The sequence below is a fragment of the Prunus avium genome, chromosome 6 (genome assembly GCF_965620075.1).
Source record: "Prunus avium chromosome 6, drPruAviu1.hap1.1, whole genome shotgun sequence".
In the NCBI taxonomy this organism is placed as follows: Eukaryota; Viridiplantae; Streptophyta; class Magnoliopsida; order Rosales; family Rosaceae; genus Prunus; species Prunus avium.
The window spans coordinates 28355946-28374330 of NC_142289.1; the positions used below are offsets into that span (position 1 = coordinate 28355946).

General features: G+C 35.5%; 1 protein-coding gene across 4 annotated transcripts; it reads right to left on the bottom strand.

Moving 5' to 3' along the window:
• Positions 1 to 5666: 5666 nt before the first annotated feature.
• DPBF2 (Basic-leucine zipper (bZIP) transcription factor family protein) lies at positions 5667 to 9155 on the bottom strand. Of its 4 annotated transcripts, XM_088254312.1 has the most exons (6): positions 9053 to 9155; positions 7716 to 8400; positions 7384 to 7631; positions 6487 to 6558; positions 6373 to 6402; positions 5667 to 6042 (listed from the first exon to the last, which is right to left on the bottom strand). In XM_088254312.1, exons 2-6 carry the CDS (start codon positions 8344 to 8346, stop codon positions 5956 to 5958), a joined length of 1068 nt encoding a protein of 355 aa, XP_088110438.1. In that variant the 5' UTR covers positions 8347 to 8400; positions 9053 to 9155; the 3' UTR covers positions 5667 to 5955. The 4 variants fall into 4 exon arrangements, with proteins under 4 accessions (XP_088110438.1, XP_088110437.1, XP_088110435.1 ...); XM_088254311.1 differs by having other exon boundaries at positions 6490 to 6558; positions 7384 to 8400; XM_088254309.1 differs by having other exon boundaries at positions 7384 to 8400.
• Positions 9156 to 18385: the final 9230 nt, after the last annotated feature.

An 18385-nucleotide genomic window follows, 5' to 3' on the forward strand; every position in this document is an offset into this window, starting at 1 on the left:
CTTGGAGTGTTTTGAGAAAATAAACGCAAGTTTCTGTTTTTTTTTTTCTTACCTTAATTGTAATAAACTTAAGGCAAGAAGAATTAATATCTTTCTTGCCTTTTCTAAATCCATCCGGCTGTAGCTTTATTCTACTTACCTTTTTTTTTCTTTCTAAATTAATATATTAACATATGGACTTATCTATATATATAAAGGATTTTTGTAGACATGTCACTTGAACTTATATCTCAGTTTCAATTTGTCAACTTAAATAAAAATTTAAGAGAAATGTCACCTTAATTTTTCAAAATTCATGATTTGTCATTTGACTTTAACACCATCCCATTTTCCATCCATTTCAAGGGTATTTTAAAAATGGAAAAATCATTATAAAAAAAATTTATATATGGTTAGAGAGAGAGAGAGAAGAGGGGGAGGGGGGGTCCTGTGCGATGTGTTTTGGGGGCAGGTAGGGGAGAAAGGGAGAGAAAGGTCACCTTTTTCTTTATTTTTATTTTCTTGAAAATGAAAAGACTAAAATACCCTTAAAATTGATGGAAAATTGGATGGTGTTAAAGTCAAATGACAAATCATGGATTTTGAAAAATGGTTAATTACTGTAGACGTCCGTGAACTATGGCGCCAGTTGCAATTGGGTCCGTGAACTAAATTTTGTGGCAATTTAGTCCTTTAATTAGATAATAAGGTGCAATTGAGTCCTGCCGTAATTGAATCCGTCGAAATTGACCATGTGAGTGTCACGTGCTCTTGTTGTTCGGGGTATTTTTGACTTTTCGTCGTTTTGAACAAAACAAAATAGGAAGAACAAGAAAGAACAGAGACAACAATGGCACCCAAAACCCAGAAAAACCCACAATTCCATTTGATCATTCAATCCCCACATAGCAAAACCCAAAACCCAGAAACCAAAATCAACCGAAAGCAACCCTTCAAAAATAATAATGTCCATTTCTTATTTGATCACAGGATTGAGCCTTGTGCCTTGCAGTGCTGCTGGCTTCTTGTGTGAGCCAGAGGTTTTCGTTTTAACATATGCTTTTATTTACCAACAAGAAATGAAATTGTAGCAGCCTTGTTGGAGGGGCAGGGCACCTATATTATTCCCAAAACCATTTCTAACAAGAAAAACTTCGAGACCCATTTCCCACCATCAGCACCAGAGGCTTGGCATCAACAACAACAAAGATAAGCATCCAAAGAACATTCAAACCACCCATTTCCCACCATCAGCACCAGAGGCTTGGCATCAACAACAACAAAGATAAGCATCCAAAGAACATTCAAACCAACGGCGGGAGAGAGAACTTGCAAAACATGACAAAATGATTGCCAAGCCAGACCCTTTCCCCTGCTTTCCAGCCATCGAATGCCGCCGAGTGGTCACACCGAATCGAGTAGCAGCAACCGACGCAGATCGCTCGTCGTTGTGCCGTTCCTTCCCAAAAAAGCAGGCAAAGGCACTGAGCTCGGGGGTGGAGACGCGTAGAAGGCGCTCGATCCAGCGTAAATCACATCCATGACCTTGAATTCTGCAACCTTAATATGCTTCTGTACGGTCTCCGAGTCGGGGCCCAAACGGTCTGTCGATCCCAGTACCAAATCTAGAACATCTTCGCTCTTTGCCCTCGGCTTGCCAGCATCGCCGGAAACAACTCCGAGTCCTCGGTTAAAATCAACCGAAATGGCCAAGACTGGTGTGTTTCATTATGATCCGGCTATGGTGGTGATGCGAATGACGACTAGGCTTGCCTTGGATTGTCAGAGAGAGAGAGAGAGAGAGAGAGAGAGAGAGAGAGAGAGAGAGAGAGAGTGGTTGTCTGAGTTGGGGATTAGATGGGGTTGGGGTTGGAGTGGTGGTGGTGGGTGGCTTTGGGTTGGTTGTTGGTTGTGGTCTGATGGTAAATTGGGGGAGGACGAGAGTGAGAGGGAGACGAAGAAGTTTTTTTTTATTGTTTTTTTCATTCTACTTTTAAGTTTATTTATTTATTTTATTTATTTTTATTTTCTGTTTTTTTCTTAAGACTCGAAAGGACGCTTTTACCCCTCATTTTGACGGACAAAGTGACAGAGTTGGACGGCAGGACCTAATTGCACCTTATTATCTAGTTAAAGGACTAATGCCACAAAATTTAGTTCACGGACCCAATTGCAACTAGTGACATAGTTCACGGACGTCTACAGTAATTAACCCTTTTGAAAAATTAAGGTGACATTTCTCTTAATTTTTTCTTTAAGGTGACAAATTGAAACTGAGGTATAAGTTCAGGTGACATTTCGACAATTATCCCTATATATAAAGCAAAAGGCAGAGAATGGTGAAACATTCAAAATACCAGAAAATGCCCTTGGTTAATTCAAAAATTAAGAATTGAAATTATTAATTAAATGAGGATAATATGGTAAATTCATAATTTTTTTTATATTAAAAAAATTAAAATTAAAAACGAAATCAAATAATAATTACCCATGTTATCTTTTCTTAATACTAAAAATAAAAACATAAAAAAAACCAATTGGCACATGCGTGAGGAGCTAGTATATATATATATATATATATATATATATATATATATATTGTATAGTACAACCCAAATTTCTATCCTTACCAGATAATCTCCATCAATTTCAAGAATTCTCTTCATCTTTCGACTGCAAGTAAGCCATTTTATTTTTCTCTCTAATTCTTCGCAACTATAATTTGAAGGTTCGTATAATTTTTTTTCAATTTTTTTTTCAATATATTAGTTATCTTATTCGTTTATGTGATATAGTAGAAATTTGACGTACATGCATCATACTTGTATCTTAAAAATATTAATGATGTTGTTTTATAGCTATGAATCGAAAAGATCCTAAGTGGAAGTATGCAAAAGAAATAGAGGGGGGGAAATATTTGAGATGCACATTTTGTGATCGAAGATGCAGTGGAGAAATTTCTAGACTTAAGCATCATTTGGGTCAAACACATCATGGTATGCAACCATATAAGAAAGTTCATGAGCATGTGAAAAAAGAGTGTGTCGCAACTTTGAAAAAATTTCAGCTTGAAAAAAGAAAGAAAAATGAAATGCTTAGAGAGATTAGAGATGGTCCACCAGGAGGGGCTCAGAGTATGGAAACTTCATTGAATAAAGAATATGGAATCCCCGATACTAGGAGTGTTGCAGTTGATGAGGCTCTTAGAGCACAACCTAAATCAAAAGGACCAATGGATAGATTTATCACTTTAGAAACTCGGTAAAGTACATTAAATTCAGCATACAAATAAGAAGAAAGAAAGGAAGTTTGTCGAAAGATTGGTCGTTTTTTCTTTTCTGGAGCACTCTCATTTAATATTGTAAATGATCCATTTTGGCTACCTATGGTGGAAAGGATTGCTATATATGGTGTAGGATTTAAGCCTCCATCAATACATGAGCTGATGACTTGGATCCTTAAGGAAGAAGTTGGATACTTCATGTAGGGAAATATTGTTAGACGACGACACTAAAGCTAACACCCATCTCAATCATCCCATAATTTCCCCTTTTGTTAGTCAACTTGTCTAACTCCCTGTCGCCAGTCCCGAATCACCCAATAAAAACCATGTGCACTGTGGGATCCCTGAGACCTAGTACCTATCGAAAGTTAGACTCAACTACACAAAAGATCATTTCCATTACCCTCTCTCTCTCTCTCTCTCTCTCTCTCTCTCTCTCTCTCTAAATTTCTTTTCTAATTTCTTAAGTTTTGAAACTATAAGGTTATGCTCCTATTTATAATGTTTATAGGGATAGGATAAACTTAAATATTAAAAGGATAAGAACATCCAAGTTTATCCAAAAGATAAATATCTTAAAAAGATAATATCATCCAAGTTTATCCAAAAGATAAATATCTTAAGAAAATAATATCATTCAAGTTTATCCAAAAGATAAACATCTTAAAAAGATAATATCATTCAAGTTTATCCAAAAGATAAATATATTCTTTTATCCTTTTAAAATACGGGTCTTCACATGTGCTTTTTATTGGTATGTAACGAGATAAATATTTCGTCAGCACTCATTCATAAAAAAATAATTCATAATTTCGGAAGACAGGTGTATAATTTCGGAGGACAGTTGACCCCCATCCTCTCTGACAGGCATTCTAAACAAGGATGGCCTACTATGCCCACCGCCACAAAATGGTTAGACTGATGCTAGTTGGTTTGTGACGTCTTTAGGCTTTTTGAAGCAGCGTCTCTTTCTTTCCAATCTGTATTGTGAAATCTCGTATTTTTAAATAAATAAATAAATATTATATTTCGGGAAAATTAAATGATTTTGATGATTTTCTTAAAATTTGCTTTTAATATTAATATTACTTCATGGTAGAAGGATTTTGTGCATAGCTATCTAGGATCATGCATGGCTGTGTAAATTGAGTTCTTTTATGTACTCCACGTAGTTAGCATGTGTCAATCAATTATGCATTAGATGGTCTACTAGTTTTATTTGCTTACAAACTAATTAGATGTCAATGAATTAGATGATTGAGTCATCAATACGTGTCTTCATTGTATTTATTCTTATCCTTCTATTGACTTAGAGTGAAGGAAAAGCTACTTGAAATAAGGAGATGATCCTTATGCATTGAAGTTATCTCATAACTACCGCCCTTGAAATCTTATAAATACAACCATGGTTTCTTCAATTATCATTTCCCTCTTCAGAAAAGTAGAGGCAATAGAATGAGGAAATAAAATATATAGAGAGAGAGAGAGAGAGAGAGAGAGAGGTGATGAAACTCTTGGAGCTTGGTTTGAGTAGTAGTATATGAAGATAAGTAGATGGGTTGTCTTGCCAATTTATTTAAAGGGTTCTCGTTAGCGAGGTGAGTGGTTTATGTAATGTGTTCTAAAAGTTTTTATTTTGTGATAAAATATGAAAACTATGAATTATCGTGGATTTATTCTATTTACAAATATCTCTCCATTTCAAGTCAAGCATGTCTAATTTGGTGCAATCTTTCACACTATATATATATATTGATTGGAATATGAAGTATGTATTATTCATGGAACATGAGAACTTCAATGTTGGAGTATCCGAGGGATAGATGTACCACACGGGGACATAGGGCTGTGAGGCCAATAGGAGTCACGTGGTCGGTTACATGCTATGATGGATAACCGAGATATGAAGGGATGATGTGATATGATCTGGATTGGTGTATCTTTTCATGATATTTTCTAGTGTGTGTAAAACGGCTTTGCATGACTGGCATATTACATAATCTACTCACTGAGCGGTGGTTGCTCATCCCTCACCCTGTTAATTTTTCAGATGAATTAGTGGGTAAGACAAGGACTAAATCGGTTGAAGCTAAATTAGATGAGAGTGATAGAGCTTTATTTATTTCATGTAAAGTTGTAAGATTTTAAAACTATTTTTATAAGAGAAGTTTATTTTAAACCCATGTTTCGACTTCTTTTTATTTTACTTTTTATTTTCTCATGCACCGGGCGCTGGGTTTCCGCCTACCCCCGGGTCCGGGGCGTGACATGTATCCACAAGCTATGTTCACTTTGATGTTTCATTTGCTTGTAGTCCCCTGTCATTGGACTCCTGCATGCATGTTTGTATTTGGTGCTGTTCTTGAACCCTAGTTTTATTCAAGTACCAGTTTGTCCAAAAAAACAAAAACAAAAAATTAGGCACAAAGACCATAAATCATAAAAGCCAGTACAAGAACAAATTCAAATGCGGAAACGCAGCAACCACACAAGGTTATCCGCTTCATTTTATTGTTACATCATCATCCGCTTATTTCTAGGACCATATCCATTTACTCATTGCTACACATTACAAATACAATTTGCATTTCTGATGTCAAGACATGGGCTATTTACATACACACACACACACACAGAGGTATGCCCCTCACATTGCATGCATTGTTTGTCCTTTCTGCCACGTTGAATTCCGTTCACCATGCCAAGCTTGCTGCCCTTCTCATTGTCCTCAACTTTTCTGCCAATTTTTGTGCTCTTGTAGATTGTTTCTTTCCCAATAGCTGCCATGCCATACGTAAATGACACAAGGTAAATGATATGTTGATTAAATCATAAGGAGGCAGAACATTTTATATTTTTATTAGGGAAAAACTCTGATTTTGGTCCCGGTATTTCGGTCGATCGACGAAGTTCCACTTTGATACTTGTTGTTTCAATTTTTGCGATTTTAGACTTGTAGTATACTACTTGTTGCAATTCAAGAAGAGTAGCATCCTTGAATTAAGTTACCTTCCTTTGAATTGCAAGGATTGGTAAACTAACGTACCAAAATGAAACTTTGGCGAAACTACAGGGACCAAAATCATAAATAAGCCTCTTATATTAGTTACCTCTTGCTTCCTCTTCTGTTCAGATTCGGCCTGTTCCAAAAGGTGAAAACTGTTTCATTAGTGCACTTGGACAATTGTCTTTTAAAGCAAGAAATAAAATTTCTTGTGCAGTACCACATTTTGCTTCAGCTTTGTGTTCTCCTCTTTAAGTTGATTCAGCTCAGCTTCCAGTTCCACAGTATATGCCTATAAGCAGTAGAATAATTTGATTATAAACATTTCCCTTTTTAGGTTTTCTCTTAAGAATTAATATCTTTGCAAATAAAAACATAAGCTATAAACTGAAACTATCTAACCATATATGTTATTAATTACAATATTTTACCTGCTCAATCTTGTGTTCGTCCATTTATTTGATCACAACTAGACTACGCCCTTCTTTACTTTTTCTTTTCAAGTTTTTTTTTTAAATTTTTTTCTAATGATATGTTTTAGTTTAATTGAACTTTTAATGTATTTTTAAATTAATTCAACTTTTTTATTAACTTCAAAAAGCTTTATAGGTTTTCAAAATAAAATGAAAAAAGATTATCATGTTCATTTAGCGGCAACTTTAACGGAACATACCAAATTGACTAACGGTCTTAAATTCGCCAAATTGAAAACACATGGACTAAATTGGCCAACGTTATAAAACACAGAGACCATTTTGACATTTAAGCCAAAGAAATAATATAAAAGTGAAAATTAAAAGAAATTAATGTATGGCAAGGGTAGAATAGGAAAAAGAAAGAACGAAAAAGAAAAATATTGATTAAAAAATATTAGAAAGGAAAAGAGAGTGTAAGTGGAGAAAATGAGAGTGGAAAAATCAGCTCCCTTTTTGTTTCACACTTTTCTCGTACTTTCAAGTTGAAAAAAAAAGAAGAGAAAAATTGTGCATCGACAAGTTAACCGCATTGTGCCTATATGGTAACTTTCTATGATTTCTTTATAATATTACTTGCAAATTATTTGTAAAATTATTCAAAATTGGTAAAATCATAACAATAAATTTGATTGATAAATTACCTGTTTCCTGGCACGAGACCTTGCTGCTGACTCTCGATTCTTGATCATCCTGCGTTGCCTCCGCTCGACTACTACCTCCGGTGGACCATCTATTATCCTCTTCTTGTTCTTTGCTCCACCACCCCCACTGCTCGATTCCGGCAAGCTATGGCATTTCTCAATTGCACTAACACAAGATGGATTTCCCACAATCATTTTACTCTGTCTACCCAACATTGGGTATGTAGCACCAATTGCATATCCATTCCCTGACAAATTGCTTGAATCATTTGGGAGATTAAAAAATCCTGAACCAAAAAACTGTTCCCCAATTCCAAAACTTGCATCCAAACCTGTGCTGATCTCATTTCCCATATTAGTGTCACCACATTGCTGTTGAATTAGGGTACTTTCCATCCTCTTCAGAGAAGGTTTGGACTTGGGGGGAGATTCTTGAACAACCCCGGCTTTTATGAGGAAATCTTCTAGCGTAATTTCTCCGATTGTTTGCTGGCGCTGCGGGGGTACAGAATTGCTAATGTTGCTGTCAGGGTCATGGTGTTGTGGTCGACTTCTATCGATTTCCAACCAGACCTCGTCCACGGTTTTCTTGCAAAGCGGGATGGGGATGGAGAACGAGCCCTGCCGGGACAGAGTACTGGGGTTGATAGTTGTGTCTTTGTCACTGGCCTCTTGGTCACATTGGCTGGGTTCTTGTTGTGTTTGATTTTCTTCTTCAACACTCCAAATGTTGGCAAGGAACTCATCCATGTTCATGGACCCAAAATTCCTCCCACTCTTGCATTGAATTTCATCCAGAGTAAGGGAGAATATTGAATTCTGTTTGGTATTATTACCCATGGAATGATGTGAGTCGTCTTGGGATGATTCTTCTTGTGGTTCTAGTGGCTGTTGGGGTTCGAATTCGAATTCGGAATTGTCATTATCATAGCCGATGCTTCCAGATTCGTCAGAAGCTACCATTTTAGCATAAAATGGAGAATGTTGTTGCAAGAATAGATGCTCAATAATCAGCCCCTGCACTCCAAAGAACGGAGAAATCAGTTGAGTCTCTGCATGCAGAGGAGTTTTCAATCATAACTAATTTCCAACTTCACCAAGAAAAACAAATAAATAAATAAGAGGGAAAAAAACCAGATTTCATTTCATTTCATATAGGGATCAGAAGTTTGATTTGAGAAACAGAAAACTAGCCCATTTTCCGTTCTGTTCCAGCTAACATTACCTTCGGCAAGTTGCCTCTTCAGAAAAAAAAAATTAAAATTAAAAGAAGAAACACTACAACTCAATATGAACTCTGTTCTCGATGAACAGTTTTGTGCAGGCTGAAGACTTGTGTCAAAACTCAGATAAATGCAGAGACGTGTGCAAAAGCTAGGCTCTGCAGTTGCATGCATCACATCACATCACAAGAAGAAGACAAATTCATCTCACAAAAACAAAAATAAAAACAAAAACAAAAATATTGATCAACAACTAAGAGCAAAGAACGATTGGGGTGTTCATCTCAGAAAATAAGATCAAGTAATACCAGATTTCGCAGTGATCAAGCAGCCAAGAAGTAACGAAAATAAAAACTAGAGAGATATAAATAAGTGAAAAAATAATAATAAAAAAGAGAGAAATAAAAAAGAAAAAGAGAAAAGAAACATGCAAAATATAAAAATACCTGAGGTGAGGCTGATTATTTGCTTCAATGGAGGGGGGCAGAAGTGAGTGGAGCAGAGAGCATCTTATGAAGAGCAGGAGCAGTTTCTTGACATTGTAACTGCTGCCATTGTCAATTTTAAAGGTGGCTTTGTGTGGCCCCACATTGTTGTTCACTTTTTGGACACGTTTGGTGCCACATGCTTATTTTCTTATGGAAAAAAAAAAAAACGCCAAAATGAGATGCTCAGCAGCATTGATCATGTCACTGAGGTGCTTAAGTTTTGCTTTATATGGCAGTCAACATAAAGCAAGGCGTAAAGCAGTTGGGGTCACAGGCGTCATCAAAAAATAATTGGGCAGAAACATCGTTGAAACAAAAAAATGAATAGATGTTGTTAAATTATGTTTGATAATAAGGAAGGGTAGTTTTGTAAAACATACAAAAAAAAATAAGAGTTTTTCTTTTTAAACCCCGCACTTCTTTTGTTCACTCCAGGACGAACAGGGCAACAGTACGGGGCGCAGAAGTTTTGGGAGCGAAAAAAAAATTATAATCCTCCATATATATGTATTGTATATGCCAAAACGATATATATATTGTGTATTTTAAAGCCTATATCTATAAATATATTATATGAAAAGGAAAAGCATGTGCATCCCATTTTGTTTAAATTTTTTTCTTCTTGTCTGCTGGTGCAACCAAAAGCTTTGCTTCTTTTTTATTCCTATAGCTGAAGACGCGCATCTCTCACTTCTTTTTTTATTTATTCTTTATGCCCTATTTTTTTGAAAGAATTCTTTATGCCCTTTTGTTCCTTCCTTTTGCTGCTTCTTCTTGTCCACTTTTGCTTCTGTATTTTCTTTCATCTCAAATTCTCTTTGGTCTGCGTTTCATTTCCTCCTCCTTGTTGTAGTTTCCTGTGGTTTGTGGTGGCAAGGGGAAGAAAATCAATTGGAGTTGGAGTTCTTGTTCTTTGCTTCCAGTTGAAGAAAAAATGCACAAAATTCAGGTTTTATTGTTCTTTTTTCTTTGTTAAATTATTGATTTTATATGTAGTTGCATTATTGTTATTGTTTTGGTCTTATGTGTTGATTGTTGAGATTTTTATTTTGAAGAACAAATTGCTGAAAGTCAAGAGGATTTTTGCATCAATATTTTCTAGAAAAAAAAAAGCTTCACTGGAAAATGTAGTTGAAGATTTACCAAATAAATCTGAACAACGAATTCATTTTGAACAAAATGAAAATGACAAAAGTGTACATGAATGAAAACGAAAATGAAAGTGACCAAAGTGCAGGACATGATATTAAATTGAAGATACAGTGAATGAATTTGAATGCCCAAAATTTGGCATTTCGCGGAACAAATGAAAGCGAAAATCAAGAAAACTAAACCTGTCCTAGGCAGTGAAAATTACCAAAAAATTATAATTTTCATGATGAATTTGTCCATAAAGGGAAAGGGGTGCTCCAAAAAAAATTGAAAAAAGTGTCTATAAAGGGCACACTCTACACTTTGACCTTGGGCCTCAGATCACCCAGGACCGGCCTTGGTGCAAAGGATACTTCATGTTTCAAACTTTATAAAAGTTTACAAAACCTAATAAGTCGGATGAAAAAGAAGAGTAATTTGGTAATAGGATGTAGAGAAGTTTGTGTTTTTCTAAAACTTAATATGAAGAGTGGTGGGGTGTGTGTATAGATGTACTATGGTTAAGTATTGAGTTGGATGAGCTTTTTTTTTTGTCTTTTCACACAATAATTAAATTAAAGAGCTTAATGATTTAAGTATTGGAATGAAAAAAGAACAGTTTAGGATTTAAATAGAAAAACTCAAAAACAAAACAAAATACAACGCGGAAAGCGGGAGAGAAAGCATACGCATGTGAGAAAAGCACGACGACCCTTGAGTTATGTGATAAACCACTTGTCTTGTCCATGTGTTTGCTTGGACTTGAATTTGTTACCAATCTGATTACCACCATTCCATCTGGAGGTTAGTTTCTATTCCCTCACAAGACCAACGCTCGCACTTCAAATCCGACATATTTAACTATCGATTTATTTATTATAAATGATTTTGAAGTTGTGGATTTCCCTGATGCAGGGGATGTAAAGAGGAATTGGCGTTGGGATTCAATTAGTAAGGCCCCATTCGACAGAGAATTCTGGGGTTGTTTTCTGTTTTTATTTTCTAAAAACAACTTGGATTCGTGTTCCGTGGTCAAGTTGAGAAAACGCAAAAAAACATTTTCTAAAATCAAATTCAAAGTGTAGTTATAATTTAGACCGAAAATGCAGATTCAACATGCCAAAAAAGACCTCCACCAATGAAACCCACTACAGTTATAGCCATCTAGCCACTGTAACCATCACATATCCAACGGAATGACCAGAGACCGTCGTCAAATCTAGTCACTCGAACCAACCACCACCACCACATAATTGAACCACCACCAATTTAAACCGCGGAACCACAACCCAGTTGAGACCGAATTGAACCACCACTATCAAACCCAATTGAACTTTCCCAAAAATCATCCACCATCGACCATGGCTTAGTGGAACAAGATGGAGATTTGTGACTTCGAAGGGATGATCATCTATGACTTCAAAGGGGTATATATATATATATATGATTTTTCTCTTATCCGGATGTCCGGATTGTTTAGCATGCATAATAACTCAGATGAATAATAAGTGAGGGAAGGAAGAGAATGATTGAAAGATAGAATTGGAATAAATCAAAATAAAATTTAATTAAAGAGTATATGCATAAAATTCTTAACTCAAGAATGGCATGAATGAAAATATAATGAATCATCAAAATAATGCTTAAGAATGAAATTAGAATGTGAAGGACTATGTTAACTCAAAAAACTCTTTAACTTTATTTAACTTAGTGAAGCTTGAAAAACAATGTAAAAACTTACAGAAATCTTAGTTCCTAGTGAAAGTAATGCCACGCAGGACACTCACACTCTCACTCTTACAACAGTCGAGCAATGCCACGAAGGACACTCACGCTCCTAAGCTAATCTAGTGTTGTCTCAGATCTAGAATCCTGAGAGAACTTTGAAAACTGAAAGAAATTACAATGCTTACTAAATCAAGCTTGAAGATACAACTGACTTGGGACTTCAATTTAAAGGCTTGGCACATGAGAAAAGACAAAATAACTTTTGAAATCACTTCTACTTTAACTTGGATGAAAAACTTTAACTTTTGCTTTAACTTTCACTTTTGCTTTAACTCTGGAGAAAATGCTTTAACTCAGGGCATCTTTGCTTTCGGCTGCTTTTCTGGAGGCTTAGTCTTCATTGAGATCATAGGGGTCTTGACTGTTGGGCACATAGTCTGACCATCTTGGCTTAGGCTTTTGACTGAAAGGCTGGCTCGGGATTTGACTTGAAGAAGACTCAGACTTTGGACTGGCATCATTACTATCATCGTCTTTCATTTGTGTGACTTGGGCGAGAATCTGCTCAGCTAACTTTGTTAACTCTTTCTTGGACTTTCCTTTTAGGGAGGCATTGGAACTGCTGGGAGAGGCTTCTTTAACTGGATTGACTGGCGTATGGAGAGGTGGAAACTGTGCATTAACTTGGCATATTATGTTATCAATTCTGACTTTATCCCACCACTTAACTGCAAAATGGCAGCTTACAACTCTTGTTTCCCAATTAACTTGGTAATTTCATCTCATGATCCAAGGGACTTTGTACTTGGCAACAAAATGGAGGAGCATAGGGAAGGACTTTTCTGACTTTGTTAACTTGTGCTTTTGACTAAAGTAATTAACTGATTGTTGGAGCTCAACTGGGAAGATTTCCCAAATGGGGCCATGGATATTCCACCATTGGAGAAACCAGAAAGGGAACTGGGCTTTGAACTTGGCATCAAAATTGAGAAACCATGAATGACTAAAATCTGGGTGCTGATGATAAAAAATAGTATACCAAGCATCAATGTAATCACCGTAATTGTAAGTAAGGCCTAATTGGGGATCTGACTGAAGGGGTAACTGATCATAAAGGTTTTTACTCCACTGATTAGGCATAAGGATATGGTGTATGTAGAGAGAATGATAAATAGTGGCATTTGTTTCCTTGTCCTTGATTGGCCTAATGTCTATGGACTGGGTTTCATAGAGGATATCTCTGTAAAACTTAATGGACTTTGAAGGGTGATGTTGCGTAGATTTAGCTCCACCAAAATGGATTAAGCTGCATCCTCAACTTGTGATACTCGCAAGTGCACGAACCGTTGGTAGTATAGCATATGTAAGTGCGAGGTCGATTCCACAGGGATTGGTGATTGAATGATCCAATTTAGTTTCCCTACACAAAATAGAAACAAAAACAAAGAACATAAAACAAGGAAGAAAGAAATAAGTAACTCAAGCAAATAAGTTCCCAAGTTCAATTAGATTAACGGATTGATTCTAGCTAAAGTATGATTAAGCCATGGTGTGTGGTCATAACCTTGTGTTCCTAATTCCCTAATTTGATCATTTGTTGTCTAACCTAAAATTAAGCATTAGGAACCCATTAAGCATAGAAGAACATTTTAAACAACCAAGCATGTATCTAATCCCTGTTGTCGAATGTCCATACATACTCTTCCTATTCATAGTTCAATTCGAATTAAAGCATGGTGTATACTCTTAATTCAAACCAAGATAGCTAACATGCAAGCCTAAATGGTGATCAATCATTCAAACTAGCATATTAACTTATAAGCATAATGAATAAGAACAAAAACCATAATTGAAACTTGGAAACTAATTAAACTTGAATACTTAAGAAAGAATGTACATTACAAGAAAAATAAATTACAACTAAGAAAACATTAAAGAAAGCTAGAATTGAGAACTAGAAAGGAAAACTAAGAGAATTTGAGGGAGAGAAGGGAAGGGAGCTCTAGAGAAGTGTTTGAGAGCTCCCCCCCTTGGGGTGTGTTTACAAGCTTAGAGAACCTCCCTATTTATAGGCCTAGGGGAAGTGAAAATCTGAATTCAATATGGCTAATGCATACTGTTGCGTAGATACAGCTGCACCAAAATGGATTCAGTTGCATCCTCAACTTGTGATACTCGCAAGTGCACGAGCCGTTCGGTAGTATAGCGTATGTAAGTGCGAGGTCGATCCCACGAAGATTGGTGATTGAATGATTCAATTCATTTTCCCTACACAAAACAGAAATGAAAAAGAAGGGAAATAAATAAAACAAGGAAGAAAGAAATAACTAACTCAAGCAGATAAGTTCCCAAGTTCAATTAGATTAATGGATTGATTCTAGCTAAAGTATGATTAAGCCATGGTGTTTGGTCATAACCTTGTGTTCCTAATTCCCTAATTTGATCATTTGTTGTCTAACCTAAAATTAAGCATTAGGAACCCATTAAGCATAGAAGAACAATTTAAACAACCAAGCATGTATCTAATCCCTGTTGTCGAATGTCCATACATACTCTTCCTATTCATAGTTCAATTCGAATTAAAGTATGGTGTCTACTCTTAATTCAAACCAAGATAGCTAACATGCAAGCCTAAATGGTGATCAATCATTCAAACTAGCATATTAACTTATAAGCATAATGAATAAGAACAAAAATCATAATTGAAACTTGGAAACTAATCAAACTTGAAACTAAAGAAAAGAATTTACATAACAATGAAAATTAAAGTAGAACTTGGAAAGACTTAAAGGAAAATTTCAGCACAAAGATCTCATTATAACAATTGAAAACTAGAAAGAGAAACTAAGAGAATTTGAGGGAGAGAAGGGAAGGGAGCTCTAGAGAAGTGTTTGAGAGCTCCCCCTCTTGGGGTGTTTTTACAAGCTTAGAGAACTTCCCTATTTATAGGCCTAGGGGAAGTGAAAATCTGAATTCAATATGGCTAATGCATACAACACTTGTTTTATAAAATCTGAAATGGTTGATGCACTTATATTAGAAAATCTAAATTGGGTGATGCACTTGTATTAGAAAATCTTGAATTGGTTGATGCACTTCACCAATAGATCCCACCAGCAGCCCTGGCTCATCTTCATGTCACCATGACCAAGCTTCCAACCAGAAATGATAGCTCATACCTAGCTCACCATGACCAAGCATCCAACCAGCACATGCTGAGGTCAGCATGACCAGCAATTTCAAGGGCTTACGAATTGGGCTTCCCTTAAGCAAATTAAGACTTTAAGCACTCAAACTTGAAGTTCAGAATGTCTTCTTTCCAGCCATATATCATTTGGGCCAATCCAAGGTCGGAGGAGGAAGTTAAGGCCAAAACAAATTGCTAACTCATTTTGCGCGCTGATAAAATCCATCCTGAGCATGGCTCTGTGTTTGCTAGGTAACAGACTCCACAATTATCCAATGGGGCTGAATTTCGGATATGTTATAGTATACATCCATTGGAACAACTTTCATGAAGAATGTGGCCTCATCCGAGCTATGTAGGTTGCTGAAACAAAGCTTGCAATATGACCTACGAAACTGGGCTGGCAGGGGACTGTAGCCAAAATTGAGTTTGTCTTTAAGCTCTTCATCCATTCATCCAAATTAGGCCCTAACATGCATGGATTGCATCATTTACTATCCAAAGCCCTCATTATTACCTAAAGCTCAATGAACTGAAAGATAAACACAAAAAGGATTAAAAGCACAAGTTTAACTCAAAAACATAACCAAATCATAAGCTAGAAGGGTACAAAATGATATACAATTATGAACCGATCAAATACCCCCAAACTTAGATTTTGCTAGTCCTCGAGCAAAACAACACAAAACAAAGTTAAAAACAAAACAAGAAGTTAACTAGACCACTTTCGTAGGTAACTCGATTGCATTGAGCGAATGCAACAAGCCTTTAAACCTCTAGGCATCCCTAGTAGGAGGAGTTGTGTCTCCTGAGGGTTTAACAGTTACGATACCCACAAACGTTTTTCTAACTCTACAAAACAAAATGGTTAGAAAACTTATTAGATTTGTTAGTTCTTAAGCAAAACCAAAACCAAAAACAAACATAAAAATAAAAACAAAACACAAAACACAAAAAACAAAAAAAACAAAATCAAAATAAAAACTCAAAACAATCTTTCCAAACATTTTGTGAAGAGAAATGACTCATGCACATGACTTAAACGTTTTGACAATAAAAGCTCAATTTTAGACATTATTCACAAAGCGGCAAAGTTCAAAACATAATATGCTCAAAGTGTAGTAGTGTGATAGCCAAATGCAACAAATTCCCCAATCTTAGTTTCCACACAATTTCAAAAATCATACCAAGTACAAATGCAACTTCAAATCTCACCAAAGTTGTCCTCTCACAAATGAATCACTCGGAAGAGGGCTACAATGCAATACTCAGTTATAAACATGAGGTTAGAGTTAAACCATAAGGACTTAACTCGAAATAAAAAGATGAAGGACTTGCATTAATATGATCTCAAGAAGGATGCCAAACACTTAAAAGTAGAAAAATGAATGCAATTCAACCACATGACATTTAAGATCAATTTAGGTCTTTAGCATAGGTTGTAATGGGGCCAAGGGTGTAAGGTGAGTAAGAAATGAAGGGTATGGATAAAACAAAGTCCAAGAAACTCAAAATATAAGAGCATAAAACAATTGTTTACAAGACTTCGAATAATCACGATTAGATTTTTTCTTTTACGCGATCAAAACTCCTTATACCTTCATTTACAATGATTCATACTCCTTTCCTTAAACACCAATTTATTTTGAAGGCCCAAAAATGAAACCCAAAAATGAAATTTCATTCAACCACCACTTAATTACAACTTTTCTCTTTTCTTTCACCAATTGTGTGATTTTTTTTTTCTTTTTTGAAATGTAACACCCATTCCCAAACTTAGTATGAAAAACATATCCGAATTAGAGCTCATGAATTCCTTAGAAAGGTAAATATTTGTTTTTCAGGCTAAGGCGAGGAAATATAATTGGTAAAATGAAAGAAAAGGTTTACATGTAGGCTCAAAATGGTAAACAATGGAAAATCATGCTTAAGCATGCATAAGGTTAGCTTGAAAGGCACAAACGATCCAAAGAAGGCCTTAATATCACTTCTTAAAATGTCATGAAGTCAAATTGCATAAGAATGAATGACTTTTAAGTGATCAACCAAATCAATGAATAATGAGATCAAACAACAACTTTGATGACAAGAAAATAAGAGTATGTGTATAACACTCATGAAATGAAGCACAAGGCTCAAAAGCTCACATTATATGGTTATATAAGTCTAATTTATGCTTGATACAATTCTTTGGGTCATGCAAATCCTTTAATTGGAAAATTATGAAACAAATGGCAAGTGCAAAGAAGGTTTCGAACATGTCATGCTAGAACGATGCCAAATTAATTAATTAATTAATTTTTTTTTACAATAAAAATTTACAAGGAAAACAAAATAAATAATAAATAAAATTCAATTTTCATTTAAGTCATGCAAACATTTATCACAATCTCATCAAATGTGTTCGGAAAGTGAATAAAATCAAAATCAAAATCAAAATAAAAGCAAGACTTAACAAAATAAAATAAAAATAAAAACAAGCAAATAAATAAATATAAAAAAAAATTAAGGAAAAACCAAATTTACATGCTAAACTCCAATACCCCCAAACCTAGAAATGAACATTGTCCTCGATGTTTAAAAATTAGCCACAAACAATGTCATAACAACAAATGAAAGGTATTAAAGCAAATTATAAAAAAAAATCACAAAATCACAAAAGAAAACAAAAACAAAATAATTATAAAATAAAAATTACAACACAAACAAACAAACAAACAAAAAAAAAAAAAAATTGAAACAGTAAACCCTAATCACACAATTCTGAAATCCAAAAAAAATTTTGAAGCCCAAAGCCCACAATTTCGAAACACAAACCACGGTGAATTTAACACACTTTGAAACCCAAACTAAAGTGAAACCCGACCCACAATTTGTTTTCATTTTCGGCTTTTTATTATTATTTAGTTTTGTAAAAACAAACTATCGAACCGTGATTAGCAACACAAAGAGCGGGATTTTAACATGGGTCATGATGTCTCGGTTCAGTGTAAGGGACCAACAGACAGGGCGAGACACGTGTCGACGCATAGAGGTGCCGCAGACTCCACAAGCAAAAATTACGGGCTAATGTTAAGGCGCGAAGACTTTACTGAAAGCGTTCGTTCAGAAAAGACACGTCGTGATAAATGAGTTGGGTATGGTTGGAAGGCGAGAAGGTTGTGGGACTCAAGGAATGCTGGAGATTCAGAAAATGCTCAGATGCTGCAATGGCTAGGGTTTGTCAAAGACTAAGTCTATAAGAA

Excerpts from the sequence above, each read along its gene's own strand:
- DPBF2 (XM_088254309.1), bottom strand. The coding sequence starts at position 8,346 with ATGGTAGCTTCTGACGAATCTGGAAGCATCGGCTATGATAATGACAAT. Across the intron at positions 6,403-6,486 it reads CAAAGCTGAAGCAAAATGTG|GCCGAATCTGAACAGAAGAG; the intron begins GTACTGCACAAG and ends CTTTTGGAACAG. Across the intron at positions 6,043-6,372 it reads AACAGAAGAGGAAGCAAGAG|CTATTGGGAAAGAAACAATC; the intron begins GTAACTAATATA and ends ATGGCATGGCAG.